Genomic DNA, 18,789 nt, shown 5'->3' on the forward strand with positions numbered 1-18,789 from the left:
CAAATAAATTTGCTAGTCTCTAAGGTGCCACATGTACTCCTTTTCTTTTTTCAGTAAACTCTGGTTTCAGGTGCTTGGTCAACTGTTTCCAGTTCAGTAGTTTTACTTTCTGTAACACATTGATGGCAAACATACTGCTTAATATTTATGTAATTTAAATAATTATAATATTTAAGTTTAGACCTTAGTATAAGTTTTCATAATTTCTAATATTTTAAATAGGTTTTTAAAACAGAAAAAAATGTGTTTAATTTAAACTTAAAAATAAAATTTAAATAGAGATTTTTAAAAATTATTTTACTTTCATCATGGATTTTTATCCATCCTGTTGTGTTTACTGTTACTTAGTGATTCAGGTATGTTTACCTCTTGAACCAATTCCTGCATATTTATCAATTTGTCTAATAAAATAATGTGCATATTTTTCAATAAAAAAGTTGTATGCCAACTTATAATGTGTATGCATCTTTTTCATAGCTAAATAATGTATATTTATATACCCGGTTAACATGTCAAACTGTAATATACTTAAAAAGTCATTGTGGGAATACTAAATTATTACTGTACTTTGGGAAAATAGAAAAAACATTGTATTAGCATTGATATTTGAGGAAAAAGCAAGCAAGTTGAACCATCTGCTGCCTTTTACACAAATAAATACATATGCAGTCTTCTGTCCGAAAAGGTCTTCCTTTCAGGTGTAATCTGTACATCAGCTAAAGGCAGTATCTTGTCTTAATAATTGTAGTGCATAGTCCAAATTATTTTAACCCAATAGAAGGCTTTACATTACCTGCCTTGCCAATACTTTAAAATGCAGCATATTTACTAAATCCTTGTCTCTAAGATATTGCATGAACAGAAATCATTTGGATTTTTTATAAGTAGAAAATGTGTAAATGCTAGGGATTAAAGTTATGTGGGAGCACTGTTGCCTTCAGCTTCTGCTGAAAACAAAGCAAAAGAGCCCTCTCTTCTCCTTTGCATCTGTAAGCAGAACGTCCCCCCAAGGTCCCCTTCCTTCATGACTAGTGCAGTGAGAATTTCCCCTCTTATTGCAGTTTATTTTAACCACTGAGTATTGCTATGTTGCGTAGAAATTAGCAGGTACAAACTGTCCAGTGGAACAAGTGTTCAATAGTGTTTGGCATGCTGAGAAAATTTGAATCGATGTGAACAGTACAAAGCTATTTGGTCAAAGAGAATGTTAATGACACTTACTCATTATTGTATATTACTCTAATACACAACGCTAATTTACTGGAAAAATCCTCCACATAGGATACACACGTGTTACTACTAAGTCAGAAATAGCAAAACAAACCCACAGTTTTTTGAGAAGTGCACTTTAGTCTTTCATATGACTATTTCATGACTCTAAAAGTGTCTCCAGAAAAGTGCTCCAGTTTTTTTCTTTGAAAAATATGATCACCTGAGGCATCCATTATAAATGATTGCTTAAATTCTAATTACGTTTTTCACGTTCATTTAAATCTCCTAATAAACCTAAAATTCAAATACTAATAATAATTGAAGCAACAAATTAATTTGAATGTAACTTGGTTATCTCTAGAGTCCAAATTGATAGTCAACTGATTTATCATTTAGTAAATTCTGAATTATATCATTAGAATATTTTAAATTGGTTGTTAAATTGGAAACCTGCGTGGATCACTTTCAGTAGTATTAGTCAGGTCTGAGGATTAACAATTGTGGATGTTGGGGCCAAAAGTAAAGGAAAGAATACTGAATATGCAGGTTGGTCTATCTATGTGAAAAAGGTGTGCTTGTTTCATACTGGCCACTTTAATTATTATATAGTCTGTAGGCTGTGGAAAGTGCAGACTGTTCTCAATCAAACCCTGAAAAGTTAGATTGTCATAAAATTATTCCCTATCAACACGTAATCACTGAAAGTAAGCACTTATCACAATCACATACTTTTAAAAATATCTTTCATTTAACATATAGCATTGTGCCTTAAGACTTTTTGGGGTTTTTTTCTTAGCAAATTATAGACTATATTTGGAGTCTTTATAAGGAAATATTTGTATTTTCAAGTATCTTTATTGTTACTGGGTATAAATAATATGTCTAATGTTCTGATCTCTGAGTTGTTTTGTTCCTGGATTGAATGAAGTTTTCTGCTGCTATAAAAGAGGAGAAAAATTCTGAAAAAATGACAAGTGTTCCTCGTTTGAGTAAGATCTCTTTCATGGATTGCCTTTTTTCAGTTATGTAGGCAGATATTTGCAGGTTGGGGTGAATGCACTTTATTTTGGCTATATTCGGAGCCAAATAGGCTCTATCCATTTTTTGTTCAGTTTTACCTACACCCCAAGTAATTTTGGGATCTGTTCAGAAATAAAGCTCATTGGATTGGAATTTTCTACATCAGGGAGTCTCAGAAGTAATACAGGTTTCAGAGTAACAGCCGTGTTAGTCTGTATTCGCAAAAAGAAAAGGAGTACTTGTGGCACCTTAGAGACTAACCAATTTATTTGAGCATAAGCTTTCGTGAGCTACAGCTCACTTCATTGGATGCATACTGTGGAAACTGCAGAAGACATTATATACACAGAGACCATGAAACAATACATTGAGTTCACATATCTCCAGTTTTATCCTTTGAGTAAGCAACTTTCTTTTCCAAGAGCTGCAGACAGGTGTGTGCTATTATTTGAGCCAATTCTAATGCTGCTACTTGTGCACTTGTTTGGTGGAGTAGCCTTCCCTTTGAGTGAGTTGGTCTAAAGAAGATTGCAAAGATATTTTGATTTCTGAGCCAATTCAGATGCTGCTATTCTTGTACTTCTGTTCATTGGAGTCAATCTGCCCTTTGAATTAGTTGGCGTAAGGAGGACTGCAGAGAGGTTTTCATTTCTGAAAGTATGCTATCCAATACTGAGGGAAAATTTCAGTTAATTTCTTATATGATCTTAGTGGCCATTGTGCTTTTGCCATCTTGATTATCTTCCTGATCTGTTGCCATTGAGATGTGAGTTTTCATATCAAATTTATTTGGATTGTCTCCCTTAACACTCAAAAAGTAGTCAGTATTGGTTGAAATAAGGATCTGTAAAGCTGCCAGCCAGTTCAGACACACTGCTCAACTCCTCAGTAAGACTCAAATTATACGTTACACATACTAACATTTGTTTTTTTTTTCTTTTTAGCTGGTTGGTGGAGAGTTTGATCTAGAGATGAACTTTATAATCCAGGATGCAGAGAGCATAACGTGTATGTCGGAGCTTTTAGAACACTGTGATGTAACATGCCAAGCAGAAATCTGGAGTATGTTCACAGCCATTCTACGTAAAAGTGTCCGTAATTTACAGACCAGCACGGAAGTTGGCTTAATTGAACAGGTACTGCTGAAGATGAGTACAGTGGACGACATGATTGCAGGTATAAATTACTGATTGATATGTATAACTTCAGTGTTCCTGAACACTCAAGCGTTGCAAGCCTAGTCGTTATTTACATTTCACAAGCAGTAAATTATTTGATTATTATTGATTCTGAGTCAACAGTACTAAATCAACTTTATCTAAATGTAATGGGCAAAGATTGTAAAATACTCTTGTTTTAGAAGTAATGTTGAAATAGTTTAGTTAGTATGCACAATTCTTTTAAAAAGAAAATAGATGACTGCTTGATCTTAGTGATAAAATAAGACAACTTTCAATATATCTCATAAGAGCATCTCTGACACTTATTTTCAGTTTCTAAAAATATTAATTGCTATGAATTGTTACATAGTAAAAGAATTGAATCATTATTATGGCCCACTTAAATAGTACAATATTCTTTGTGATTAAAAACCAAGAGAACACTAGAAATGTTCAAATTTATCGAATATTGTATTTTTGGACTGTATTAAGCATTTTTATTTTAGTTTCTATGCTTCAATTTTTGCCTGCCTTTTAAAACATCTGTGCTCTTTATAGCCTCTCTTGAATTTTCATGTCAGATGGCTTTTCAGTTTTTAATACTTTTTTTTTAGTATTCCCTATGTTTCCGTCTACTAAAACATAGCATACTTTATTTGCACATCTGTGAGAACTCATGAGAGTCTGGGATTACAGAAGATGTTGCCTGTCTGAGGCTTCCAATTTATTCATACTCTCAGTATCTGGAGATTATTCCTGTTTTCTTAGTTGCAAGTAATCTGAGATACTTTGGTTAGAAGGGTAGGCTAAGCTTCCACTTTTAGAATGTGATCAGTAGGATTTACAGAACTAATTTTTCACTCATTACAGTTGTTGGGGAGATGCAGGAGAAATTCAAAAGGCCATCTTGTCTTCATCAGTTTAGGGTTAGCTTTTTCATCTTATGTATTTTAGTACTATGTTTGAGAGTAGTGTAATTGACCTAAAAAATAGTGAAATTTTTGAAGAGTTGAATAGTTTTTCTTTCCATAAATTCTAGCTGATTTACAAATAGTTGCTAAGTGAGAGGATATATAGGTGGTTATTTTATTTTTAGTGCCCAAATATGTGCTAGCTGCTTTACAGAAGAAGTAAAAATATGGTACCTGTCAAAAGGAATTTTGAGTCTAAATTTAGATGAGATTCCTTAAGTGAAGAAGCTATAATCAAGACAGGAGTTGGGGAAAGGATGATGGTAACAGCAGTGTGAAAATGTGTTTACTGAGACTTGTGCATCTTGGTGGGTTTAGTAAATATCAAATTGTATGTAATACTAAATCTTCATAAATGGCCCCATTTACTCTGTCCAGAGTAAGTGCCTTTGCGAGGTGCTTAGCATATTTTTGTCCTTATAAGTATGTTTTAAAATTGTAAATGATTTGTTCTTTTCAATCTGTGTGAATTTGCTGCTTATAATTCAAGACTATACATCAAATAATATTGCTACTAAGTAACAATAATAGGTACCCACTGCTAACATCACTGAGAAACATGGTGCATAGTCCTGTGCCCCTCAAGTAAATGCGTAAGCCAGTAGATGATCCTTGTTCTGTGGTGTGAAGAACCACATACTCAAGCAGTAGCAGATCAATATAGTCACACAGCCAAAGATGCACCGTTACATATGCCCTGTGACCAACCTTTCAAACTGTTAAAATGGTACACAAGGAAAGGGGCAGTCAAGTTCTACCTGTAAAGGGTATTATTTTGTTAAAACTAACATTATGGTTTTTAGACTGAAACACATAAGAAACCAGTGCAATAACTGTAATGTGCTCACAAAACCCTGCTTCACTAAGAAAGCAAACAAGCCATTGAGTTCTCCACTTTCCAAATAGTCTCAAGGGTAACTCTGATGAGGCACATGTAACTCTGATGATGCCAACATCATAGGGAAAGAGTAAAAGGTGCCTAAGTAACTGAAGATGGCAGAAGACAGTGTAATATTTGGGATCCAGAAGCAGTTGGGAAATCAAAGACCCATGAGGTTGCAAGTATTGATAAAAGGCTGGCATACCTCATCAGTAAAGGGAGTGGATGCCTACTCCATTAATTTTTCTAAGAATGCTTTTTCCTGCCTATCAGCAGCATTTCAGAGAAGGTTTTTAAGAGACAGCTTAGGCAAGTTTGCTTTTATCTCTGCTCCTATGAAAGTGGAAGAGTGGAAACTACTCTACAGATCTGATTACAAGACAAATTGAGTATCAGAATTCTGATGGCACTGCAGCTCAGAATGTATGTCAATCACTAGTAAAACCCCTGTGTATGTGCTGTTCAATTCCTGTTCACAATAACTCTGCTGGACCCTTCATGAGAGAGCCCTATGGGTGGATGAGTCACCTATCAGACCTTTGAAAGAAAGGAACAGAGACACCGGAGTTAGTTGCTTTGCTTCTACTTCTCCAGCTTCTGCAGATGTTTCAGTACCACCTCATGGTCAATAATGGCATTGGCAACTAACAAATCAAAAATGAATGAACATTGGTACCTAGTAGCCAATCATCACCAGGAGGCTATTGCCTGACAATAACCAGTGCCTTAAGGTAGGCTGATGCATAGGGGTCAAGGTTGACAGGATGACTCCAGATGATGCCAGAGCTGCTTTGCTACAATCATTCCTACCCACTTTCCTAAAATGGTGAGGTGAAAAATGTGGTGGTACAGTAATTGTTTGTTTCCTAGCATTCAGTGAGGATCTTTTGAACACGGGCCAAACCATAACTTAGTTCTAGGATTTGGTTCCACTCTATTCCAAAATAGTCAGTCTGTCAGTGGTGGGCCTAATATTTCCAGGCTGGCTTGTAAAGTACAGGTATCCTTCTTGCAACTCATTAACTGTGGCTCTGTCTCTCTCAGTACTTCCTGAAATACTGTGATCAAAGTTAGGTGTAAATCAAGCAGAAAATATTGTCTACATTGTGTCATGTTCAGACAGCAATCTACGTAAGTCTCAGTACACATTCTCTATACAAAATGGATAGAAAATACTGCATAGTGGGGAAAAGCTGACTTCATTTGAGTGGAGCCAATTCAGATACATGAGGTTGCCATCTACTTGAAGCATTTCATGTGCTGAGATTTTGCAGATGCTGTGGCAGAGGAAATAATATCTTAATCTTCATGACAGCTTTTGCATTGGAACACATTTCTCTGCCATCAATTGCATTGAAAATTGGGATGACTATCATTGGTATTTGTCTCTTTCCCAGAAACTTTGTTTGTCACAGGTCATCTGGATACCCTGACAATCTAAAGATTATACTACAGGAAGGGATGTTGATCCATTTTATCAGTGGTTGAGGGCAAAAGATTACTATAATGACCAGATAGATTATTGGCAGATGGCCTTAACAGCTATAAAGTAATTTCCTTCAGAGAACTTAGAAAACTGAGTCCCTAAATTTTTGGGTAAGAACTAATGAAGCAAGTCTTCTGACCCAATAGTTTCTTTAGATAGTATATTAGTAATAACAGCAAAATCTGAATTGGTGTTTGCTAGCCTAACTTGTCATGCAAAGTACAATTTACAGTTGCCTTTTCTTCGTTGAGACCTATTTCATCTCCAGAAGCTTAGTTGTTATGCTGCAGGTGGTTAGGGTGCTCGAAAGTTGATTGAATTGAATTTTGAGCACTGAAACAGTAACTATTTTAAAGCAAAGTTAAACTAAAGTTGCTCCCACCAAATAATGCTATAGAGGCAGCTGGGCTGTTAACAGAAATTGTTCCTGGAAATGCATCCATTTGAAAATTTTGGAAGACCTCATTGCCTTATTAAGTGAAAGTTAAACTTCACAGCCAGCTTGTAAAGCTTGGTTACTAAACTTAAGCTTTACACAATGTAGTTCCTTCTGAAGCACAATGTAGTTCCTTCTGAAATTGTGTTGCCAATGCCTTCCATGCAGATGAACTATGAAGGGAAATGCCATGTTATCTCTTGTCCGATGCTATGCTCAGTGTTACTTCAGAGACAACTGAGCTATGTTAAAGTTTTAAGCTGTTCCTTATATGACTGAATTAAGGTTCTTTCAGATGAATTTAAAGAGTAAATGTAAAATATTAAGGGCAGTTAGGGTTGCCAACTCTCCAGGATTGCCCTGGAGTCTCCAGGAATTAAAAATGAATCTTTTGTTAAAGATTGTCATGTGATGAAACCTCCAGAAATATATCCAACCAAAATTGGCAACCTTAAGCACAGTTTGACAAGTGTACATGAGGTGGCAGTTACTGCAAGTAAAACCTGTTACGTTAATTGTTTGAAATGCATTAAAATAAGGAGAAAAGGTTTCTCTCCTCCCCCCATAATTTCATTTTTATAGTTTTATTTACAAAACGAGACTATAGATACATGTTAAACCTGTGTGGTATACTTATTATGACTTCGTATCACATAAAATGACAAGAACCTCAGAAAAGCCATGCTTTTTGACATTGCCATTCCTATATGGTGAGTGGATTAGTATAGTGTATATATACTAAGTATGGATTAAATCTTTTCAGACAAGACGTGTGATATGCAGTACTAGGATTTATTAATCGAAAACCAAGCAAGAAAAAAGTTAAAACTAACTTCAATTATATCAAAAGAAATTAATCTAATTTAATCTAACTCTTTGTAACTGGAGCATGTAGCAAAACCAGTAATAAAAGTGGCCCAAGAGTTTGCATTTTAAGGGCATTCTTCTTTTGTTTATTACTTACAAAGTCCTGGGCTTGAACCTTTCAGTGCTTTTTGTTCAGTGTGTATGTGATGTTGCTGTGTTTTTAAGTTTGAATAAAAACACTTCAGCCCAGTTTGAGTAAAAGGGGAGCAAATAATTTTGCTATTATAAAAAGCAGCTTTTTTGAAAAGCTCTAGCTCAGCAGCAGTTTGAACAGAAATGTGAAATTTGCCATGGAGTGTGTCCCTGGCTAGAACATGTATTTTGATGGTCCACTGAAGATCTGTTTTAATTTTGTGATCATAAGGATTATTTAAAATATACTCTGCACGTGTGTAGTAACTTGAATGAAAAAGAATTTTTAAATTTATCTCTGTTCTGTTGGAGATGTGATAACATAGGCATTGAAGATGAATGGAATTTTTGAGGGATCTTCTGCTTTCTACCAAATACTTCCATATTACACAATTTCTTTTTCTATTTAAAGGAAAAAACCCTCAAAGTGTACACACAAAAAAAGAAACAAACTTAGAAGAAGGTTAAGGTTGCAAAGTGGAGTACTCAAAAGTCAGGGCGAAAATTGACTTGCAGTCTCAACTCTTCCCCTTTCTGCGTATTCAGCGTGTTACAGTCCTTAATTACCAGATCAAATGCTGTTGTTTCCTCAGGACTTCTGCCACAGTCAGGATGCAGGGTGGATGGTATGCAGTGAATGAGGCAGAACATTGATAGGATATGGATGTGGACTCCCATTGGATGAAGAGATATCACACACATCATCACTTTCAAACTAAAATATTTCTTTGATTTTTGTTTTCCTTCAGTAAGCTCTTCACAAACAGACCTCACACACCGACTCTTGCAGGATACATTTTAAAAAAACCTCTTAACTAATCAAATGATTTATCCTACAGGCAGGGAAAGGAAAAAGAGATCGTTATTATTATTTTTTTTATTTAAATACTTGGGAGGCACTTGGACCCTATGATGAAAGTTGCCATAAGTGCCTAGGTGGTTTTTTTTTATTTTTATCTTGACTGTTCAGTGGGTGAACTTGTGCTTCATGAACTGTCTGCCATGCAACCTGTGCACTAAATGAGGCTTCATTCACTGCATGCTCCAACTTGCTCACTGAGAGCTATAATCTGCTCTTTCAGTGGTACAAATTCAGAGCAAATCCAGTGGATTTACTCATAGCACATAGTGTGGGAATTACAAATAGAATTCACTTCAAAATGATGCGTGGATCTAGAGGACCCTATTCCTAATTACTATGCACCAGTGTACCATTCAATCAGAACACAAGAGGAGGGAGTGGTTCTGTAGAAAAAAGTGTGTGATCCTGTAATTAGGATACGGTCCTATAACTGTCTCCTGAAAACTTTCTAGGGGCTTTCCTTCAGAGTCCTGCATCATTCAGTATGCACATGTGCATCAAATAAGATAAGGTTTTTAAAAAAGGTACTTGTGTGTACATGTTTCAATGCTGTTAGAACATTGGGAAATCATTTTTTAAAAAAACCATGCTTATAGTACAATATGTAAACTATTCTAACTCAGACAAATCAAATAGATATTCATTATACCTGTGAAATCACACATCTCACCATTTCCCAGACTGATTTCAAGTTTCTATGCCTTCCTGCTGATGTATAAGAGCAATTTTAAACACAGACAAAATCACATTTTTAAAAGAAGGTTTTTTTCACTGCCTACGAACTACTAAATGACTAAAAAATGTTCCTGGATAATTCCTGGTTACAAGATCTGAAAAATTTCAGCTCAGAAAGTGAAAGTTTGGTAATTACGAGCAACTGAAAAAGGCTAGTTAGGGAAAATGTTTATCTTTTAGCTATAACTGCTCCTATATCCTCCAGCTGTAATGCAAAATGTTCTGGTAAATTGAAGGGAAATATGGTGAACTTCCTTAGCAGCTGAAAAGATATGTCCCAGGCAGCTTTCTGACCCCAAGCCAACCATTGGAACAGAGTAGGAGAGAGGTTCTTTGGAGATAAGAAGGAAGAGAAAAAAATCTGAGTTTTGTTAGAACAAAGAATGTTATGGAGAAAGATGTCTGACTGGTGAATGACCCTGGGGATCTAGAAGCATGTCTAAAATATTGGTGGATAAGGGCCCTAGTTTGCCTTAATCTGTTTGGTCTGAATCCCCTGTGCATTGGAAGCTGCTCCTTGAAATTGTAACAGCTTTTGTGTTTTCTCTCTGAGGGTCAAAACTTATACTATCCTTCCTCCTGCTATGATGGCATCTGAGGACACTAATAGCAATTCTTAGAAGTATTGGGCTTTGAGGGAAAGCAAAGAGAACATGAAAAGAACCAAGATTCCCCAAATGATCCAAAACCTTAAAATGAGCATAAATATTTCATTTTTAAAAGTCTAAAATCTATTTATTAATCTTGAATGCTATTTTCTCTGAAAAGTGAATTTTTTTGTTCCTATTACCTGTATACGTTTCTTGCATTTTGAAATGCTGTAACGGACGATATGTCATCTATTAATTATTCTATAGCAGTTTTTGTCACTTATAGTGATGGACTTTAGCAGATCCTCTTTTCCCCTCATTGTTTGGCATTGCATTGTGGTCAAATCTAAAGTTTTCATACTTGGGTACCAAATTAAAGAAGAATGCAGAGAAATAAAATTGCAAGATGATGTAGCAAACAGTTCAGAGAATGTTGATGTGTACATCTTAGCTCTCACATGCTCGAAACATGCTACTAGAATAATGAGGAAAATCCTAAAATGTGCAATACAATGGTGATAAATATTCAGCAATAGGTTCCTAGCCCATTGTGATAAAACTGTAAACATAAAAGATTGTTTCTGTATACTTATTTACTGTTTTGTTAAAAACTGGAAATTCTAGAAATGGGCATGTAATCATATGTATATTTTAAACCTAAATGATTTTATGGGAAAAGTGGACATTCTTGAATTCATATTTTGTTATACAATCTTTAAGGCCACAGTTTGATTTTAACATTTGTGAATAAAATTTACTTTTAGTGAAATTGCCATTTTCAGCTTGTACTTGCAAATAATTTCTGTGACAAACAGTGTAATTCAGAGTTCAGAATAACTTTATTTTCCTTTGAAGATCTTCTAGTTGATATGTTGGGGGTTCTTGCCAGCTACAGCATCACTGTCAAGGAGTTGAAGCTTTTGTTCAGCATGCTTCGAGGCGAAAATGGAATCTGGGTAAGCTGTGGCCAGATAAAGTATTAAGTGTCAGTGCATTAGTGCCTGAGGTTAATGTAAACTGTCTCTAGAGGCATATGAAATTGAATTTATGTTAATTGAATTACTGTTTTAAAAGTTTTTAAAAACAGTTTTAGAATTAATTTACTGGTTTGTTTGAAAACTATCCAGTGGCTAATAAAGCTATAGAATATCATTAACTGGTTGCATTGACATTTCTACAATTCTGTTGTTTTAACAGCCAAGACATGCAGTTAAACTATTGTCAGTCCTTAATCAGATGCCACAGAGACATGGTCCCGATACCTTTTTCAACTTTCCGGGCTGTAGTGCTGCAGTAAGTTTTTAACCAAAATGCTTCTATTTCTGGGAACGATAAAATAACTTTCTTGTATGCATTACTTTATCGGGTTTGGATATCCTTCTTAATAAAGAAATGGGGAAAACATTACCCAGTATAATTTTTCCAGAATAGACTAGGTCTTGGATGTTCAGGGAAGCTTGGCATAATACTGAGGTGATACCATACCCCAAGGTACTTAACGTCAAAAGTAAAAGGAGATTTTTTTGCATGAGATGGATTAGGAGAGGAGAAGTATTGTGGGGCAACATATTTTTTAAATTGAAAGTTTACAATAATAGTAAATGATTAAAACAAGAGGCTGATACTATATAATTAGAAGTGTGTGTGGTGCGTGCGTGTACACATGCTTACACATTTATATTGGTGATAGCCCAGTTCTAAATTTTATCATGTGCCTTTAACTGCCTCACCTGAATAGTGTCTACTGAGACTACTGCTAATGTTTTTAAAAGCAGCTTGCCAGATAAATGCCCATCCCTCCTCCTCCCCTCCACCCCCAGTTATGTACTATCCCTTTCCTATACTCTCCAAAATACATCTGCCCGAGTCCCAGGATAAGCAATTTTCAGTTCTGGACAGGGTCAAGGTGGAATATCTCATGCACCATCATGGCTTAAATTGGAAGCTGTATGTTGGTGGAAAGAGATGATTTGCAGTAACCAGCTGGAGTAGGCACTAGCTTCTGACCTCAAAATGTGGTACTTTTATTCAAGAAAAGCAGTTTCAGATCATGTATACAGGTATGGCTCTCTGAGATCTGTAAATTGGACTCATGGTAACTAAGGTACATACCTTTATAGATCAAAGAATAGGAAAAACAATACCAGCAGTATTTTTTATAAACTCTTAACATATGCATGCTATATATCAGGGATCTCAAACTCAAATCACCACGAGGGCCACATGAGGACTAGTGCATTGTTCCTAGGGCCGCATCACTGAAACCTTTTCATACAATGATACAAAAGTATAGTCAAAAATGAAAAAAATGAAGAGTAATACAGTATGCTATTAAAAGTCAATGCATTAACTTTTTAAAAACTGTAATGTGAAGAGGGGTTTTAATAAAATTTAAACACTCAGTAGTGCACCTCACTCAAATGACAAAACACGCCTTTGCTTTTAGAGTTACTTCGGTTAAAGCCCCCCCTCTGTCCCCTTTCCCACCCCCATTCCAACCCCTTTCCCAAAGTCCCTGCCTAAATTCTGCCCCCTCCCTGTCCCTGTTCCAACCCCTTCTCCAAATCCCTGCCCCGGCCCTGCCTTCTCACCTGAGCGCGCCGCTGCTGGTGGGATCGGAGCCTGTGGTGGGCTGCAGGAAATAACTCTGCGGGCCATGTGTTTGAGACCCCTGCTATATATGATACAGAAAAATTAAAGTATATTGTGGTGTGGTGTATAAGAGTTTTGTCAACTCTTGTTTGAGATGACTAGCATAACTCATTTGTGGCTTTGAGAGTAATGCCCAATCCAAATATCTAATTATAAACACTTTATCCTGCTCCACATCATCATGTGTATTCATTCATTCATTTTCTCTCTCTCTCTGTACATATATTACATGGTATATATTGTATATATAAAATACTGTATATGTAATATTACCCACAGAATACATTAAAAGAAAATTAGCAGGCTTGTAAAGTCAAGCACTCAAAAATTAAGAAATGCCAGAATTAAGGTAGTTTATGCAACCTTAATTTGGCTCCCTTGTGTATATGCCTTAGGGATACAGTCTCTAGTTACATGATCATATACTGTTTTCCCATAAGAACCCTGCCTCATTCAGTGAACACAATGGGTGGTACTCAGTAAATGAGCAGCTATTCAATATTTTGTTTTATCCTCATTCAGTGTGTCCTAGGCCTTATTACTAACCTGCTCTAAATACAGAATGCATTAATTTGTTCATGGGCTTGTCTATGGTGCTCATCACTATGGTATCTGAGTGGTTCACAAACATTATTTTCACAAAACCTTTGTGAGGTGAGGTGGATGATATTATCCTGATTTTCATAGAATCATAGAATATCAGGGTTGAAAGGGACCTCAGGAGGTCATCTAGTCCAACCCCCTGCTCAAAGCAGGACCAATCCCCAACTACATCATCCCAGCCAGGGCTTTGTCAAGACTGATCTTAAAAACTTCAAAAGAAGAAGATTCCACCACCTCCCTAGGTAACGCATTCCAGTGCTTCAACACCTTCCTAATGAAAAAGTTTTTCCTAATATCCAACCTAAACCTCCCCCACTGCAACTTGAGACCATTACTCCTTGTTCTGTCATCTGCTACCACTGAGAACAGTCTAGATCCATCCTCTTTGGAACCCAGTTTCAGGTAGTTGAAAGCAGCTATCAAATCCCCCCTCCTTCTTCTCTTCCGTAGACTAAACAATCCCAGTTCTCCCAGCCTCTCCTCATAAGTCATGTGTTCCAGTCCCCTAATCATTTTTGTTGCCCTTCGCTGGACTCTTTCCAATTTTTCCACATCCTTCTTGTAGTGTGGGGCCCAAAACAGGACACAGTAATCCACAGTAATGAGGCCATTTTACAGATGAAGAGGTGAGAAAGAGAGGTGAAGTTCAGAAATATCCACTGATTTTGGGTGTCCAGTTTGAGATGCCTAAGAACTGATATTTCAGTTTGCTCAGCATTATATAATCCTTTATATGTTCAAACCATATTTCACACTGACTTTAATTGCAGCTATTAGAGCTCAGCACTTGTGTAAATTAGCCTCCAAGATCTCAAGCTATGCACCCAGAAACTGAGGATCACAAAATAAGTGACCATCACTGAAAAGTTAAATTTAACTGACTTGCGTAGCATCACACAGGAACTTTGTAACAGAGATAGGGATAGAATCCAGTTCACCAGGGCAGCATTCAGCTGTCCCAATTATGAGACATCCTTTCTCTTTTTGCAAACCCTTGCCTCGGTCACAATCCACCTTCCAATTTCTGCAACAGATGAAGTAGCGATCCTGCACACAGCAGCCTCCTTCACTGCAGAACCCTGATTTGTCCCCTGCATAGATCTAGCCTGCTTACTGAGTGAGCAGATTTTTTAAAAAGCAAATTGAAAACAAACACAAATTTCCTCAAATGGAATGATATTGATACCCTCATTGTTCACAATCAGGGTTAGAACCAGGGGTGGGATGATTTAAATCACCAAGTGAAAAGCTTCAATTTAAATAATAGATTTTAATCAACTTTTCCATTTGTAACTCAGTTTCTAAAGCAAAGCGTATTTTCAGTGGTTGATGTAAATCACTACGTTTTAATGGCAAAAACTAAATAGAGTCTTTACACTAGGTTTCGTACATCTTTTTATTGTTTTAGGAGGGCACAACACTATAACTATGAGCTTTTATTTAAGCAATGAGAGAGCTTAATAGTTTCACATTGTTATTAATTGTACAGTTTTAGTATGTTAAAAATGATAATCACATGATGAATGATATATTGCTTATTTACTAGATGATTAACTTTTTGCTCTTGATTTGTGTCAAGTTCCTTTAGGATGTTAACTGGAATTTAATTAAACACACAAAACGGTATATAAACTTCATTTTTATTAACCAAAACAAGTCCTTAATATACAGTACATGACTATTGTGCCATATTTATAAAGCTTGACCTCAAAAGTTAATTGTTTTTCTTCTGATTCTTTATACAGAAAAGCAGACTTTAACTCTTTTGGCAGAGGCTCTTAATGCATTTTATATTAAATTCAGATTTCATTTTAAACCGGTTTATTTTAGAAAGAAAAATATAATTTAAATAATCCAAAAAATTGATTTAAAAAAAAACTTTTTTTATCTACCCTGTTGGAACCTTTAGATCCACAGCACAGTCATCTGCAACTTGAGCTAACAAAATAGTTGATAGCAATAGTAGGCTGTTGTCCTTTATGTGAACCAGATCTAGAGGGAACACACACCTTTGCCAGTGGATTTGTGTGTGTATATGAGAGAGAGAGAGATATGCGCGCGCACGCGCACACACACACACACACACACACGATCTTCATGCATTTTGAATAATATGTGGAATGAGGCCAAAGGAGGATAAAAGAATAGTAAGTATGAATAATAATGGGGAAAATGTGGAAAGATTTTATATATGGCTTATATACATAAGCAAATACAATATCCGCATTTTTATTTCCTAATATATAAAAATAAAAGGATAGGATTAAAAAACACCTTGAAAAAATGTAATACCAAAATTAAAATCTTAATTCTGCATGTATCATATTGTCTTATTTAGGGACAATATGGACTTACTTAAGAGTCAATAGGCTTCAGAGAATAAGCCCAATGCATGGGAGTATTCAGAGGACTGCTCACTCAGGTTGTAAACTCTTCAGGACACACACCTGTCTTGTTATATAAATGTAAAACACATAGCCTTTACTCTCAACTTGCCACTGCTCCAAAGTGGGCACAGTGTATGACAGACTCCAAAATTAGACACACAAAACTTATTCCTATGGGAACCTATATATGATGTGGGATTTATTCTTTTGGTACTAATAAATTTCTTTATTTCTCATGGAAATAATTTGATGGAAAAAGGCTAGCTCTTCTTTGAGTGATGGTCCCAGTTGTTTTCGACTGTGGGTTTATACATGTGTACCATAGTGCCCTGAGGCAGAGAATTGGAAAGTAGCATCCACTGGTCTGCGCATGGGCACTGGCTCACCTGGTGCCTTTGACTGAGGGGTTAAACGGATGGGCAGACTGGCTGCTTCTCCAGTTCCTTCTCAGTGCCACATGGTCTGGGTCAGAATCTTCAGTGTCCACAGCTTCAACTTCATCCGAGAAAATAAAAATATTCTAGTGTGTAAATAGTTTTAATAATTTTATCCTTTAAAAATAGATTAGTCTCCAGACACCCCTCCCCACCCATACTCCATTTGGGTACCAGACCTTGCTCAGGACTCTGTGCTTCTTGCCTGCAATCCTTCTCGATCTACAACTACCACCAGAGCTGCCTGTACTCCCTTGGGAAAGCTCTCATTGTGTCAAGGTGGAGTATCAACCAGTTGTTCCCCAGCCATACCCGAGAAAGGTAGGGACTTCGTCTCTGCAAATACCTCATGGAGAAGGCCATGAGACCTCAACTGAACCCAGGCCGGGGAAACTCCCCACCCCCTGTGCATTGGCCTGATTAATCAAGGACTGTACCTCCTGCTGTGAAGTCAAGCTCTGGTGTGGGAGTATCTACCCCCACAGATGCCATGGCAGGAAGCTAGGAAACACTCTCATAAGCATGATATTAAGTCTTCCTCAAAGTCCACTTCAAAGAAGTCAGATTCAGCTGTAAGCAAGCCTTGCAGCTCAGCCCATGAGGACTTAGTACATCCTAAGTCCCAGAGCCACAATAAGAAAGTCCAGTACTGAACCGTGTTCTGTTGGTACCATCATCCTTGGCTACTCCCAAACTCCAGGATGCATCTCTTCTTGGGCCGAACAAAGAGGAATTCTCCCAGAGACTATGGATATTCTACCTGTCTTGGACTATATCCAATCTTTAAAGAGATCAGGTTTGTCTAGCAGTTCCTTGCAAGTTCACTTAGTGGCGATCAGCACATACCATCCACTTTCTCAGAGCTACTTGGTCTTTGCATATCCACTGACCAATATTGTGGAAAGTCCTAATAAGAATTTTCCCACCTATTCAGAAGCCTACACCCCAATGGGAACTGAACCTTGTTCTGTCAGTACTCACAAAACTCCCTCTTTGAGCCTTTAGCTACTTGCTTCATGTCTCTCCTTTCCATGAATGTCGCTTTTCTTGTAGCCATCACCTCAGCGAGAAGGGTTGGCGAACTTGGAGCAATGACAGATTCTTCACACACTATCTTCCATAAGAATGAGGTTTCTTTACATCTGCACTCCAAATTCACCCCTAAAGTAGCTTAGACTTTCACCAACACTAATTGATTCACTTATCTGTGTTCTTCCCAAAACTGCATGCTTCTGCACAGAAAGTAAGACTCCACTCCCTTGATGTTCAGTGGGCCTTGGCTTTCCACATACAGGGATTAAGACGAATCAGGAAATTCCTGAGGCTGTTCATCACTATAGCAGAAAGAGTCAGAGGCCATGCCATCTCCACCTGGAGAATCTCCAAATGGATCTCTGCCTGCATTCTACTCTGTCAGCTTTCAGACCTTCCCCTACCTCCCCAATGTGGTAAGAGCTCATTCCATCAGAGTGCAAGTAACAACTATGGCGTCTCTTCAGGAGATACTCCTCCTGGACATCTGTAAAGCAGCCACGTGGCGCTCCATTCACAAATTTACCAGATATTATGCCTTGGTACAGGACTCTTCTGCTGATGCCTCATTTGGTTGTGGTACTCAGCCTTACTGTCTACATCCTTGCATCCTCTTCCTCCTTAGATATCCTTGTCAATCAGCTGCAGTGGAATACAATAGGGACCATCACTTGAAGAAAAGTTTACTTATCTGTAACTGGAGGTTCTTTGAGAGGAGTGGTTCCTGTCTGTATTGTGCTACCTGCCCTTCTCCTCTCTGCTTCAGATCTTATCTGACTTGCGGTAGAGAAGGAACTGGAAAGAGTCAGTCCATTATCCTGTCGGTCAGAGGCATGAGGTGAGCCAGGGCACATGCGCAGACCAACAGATACTATGTTCAAATTCTCCGTCTCTGGGTGCATGTTGCCCATACTGTGGCAAAGCATCTCCTTCGTCTCGCTAGACTTAGCACTTCTCCCTCTGGGGATGGCGGGTCTGGAGTAATCAGCCCCACTCAGGGCAGGGCTTGCCTTCCCCCTTCTGTGCTCTCTTGGTTGTATTTTCAGGGTAGGCCTCAGGATTGGCTTAAGGGGTGATCCTTCACCAAACAAAAAGGAAACAATCTTGTAAACAAAAAAACCCCAGGGAATACCTGTCGCTGCCTCCTCTTGGTTGCCCTGGGATGTCAGTCCTTCCCCTAGCAGGCAGTCAGGTTTGGCTGTTTTCCCCTATGGCAAGGAGCACAGCCACTCACCCTGGAGCAGCTTATTTCCCTGTTGCCACTAGCCTGGCAGCAGCTTGTCTGTCTGTCTGTCTCTCTCTCTCTTCCCCCTTTCTCTCACCAGAGGAG

General features: G+C 37.5%; 1 protein-coding gene across 6 annotated transcripts in view; it reads left to right on the forward strand.

The window, feature by feature from the left end:
* The window catches only part of NBEA (neurobeachin), an 837,833-nt gene that overhangs the window by 134,153 nt on the left and 684,891 nt on the right, over positions 1 to 18,789 (forward strand). For all 6 annotated transcript variants that reach the window (XM_027833036.3, XM_043531828.1, XM_043531837.1 and 3 more), the window contains exons 2-4: positions 3,177 to 3,408; positions 11,207 to 11,307; positions 11,549 to 11,644. In XM_027833036.3, coding sequence (XP_027688837.2) covers positions 3,177 to 3,408; positions 11,207 to 11,307; positions 11,549 to 11,644 — 429 coding nt within the window. The remainder of the gene's footprint in view (positions 1 to 3,176; positions 3,409 to 11,206; positions 11,308 to 11,548; positions 11,645 to 18,789) is intronic.

Source organism: Chelonia mydas, chromosome 1 (assembly GCF_015237465.2).
Source record: "Chelonia mydas isolate rCheMyd1 chromosome 1, rCheMyd1.pri.v2, whole genome shotgun sequence".
NCBI lineage: Eukaryota > Metazoa > Chordata > Testudines > Cheloniidae > Chelonia > Chelonia mydas.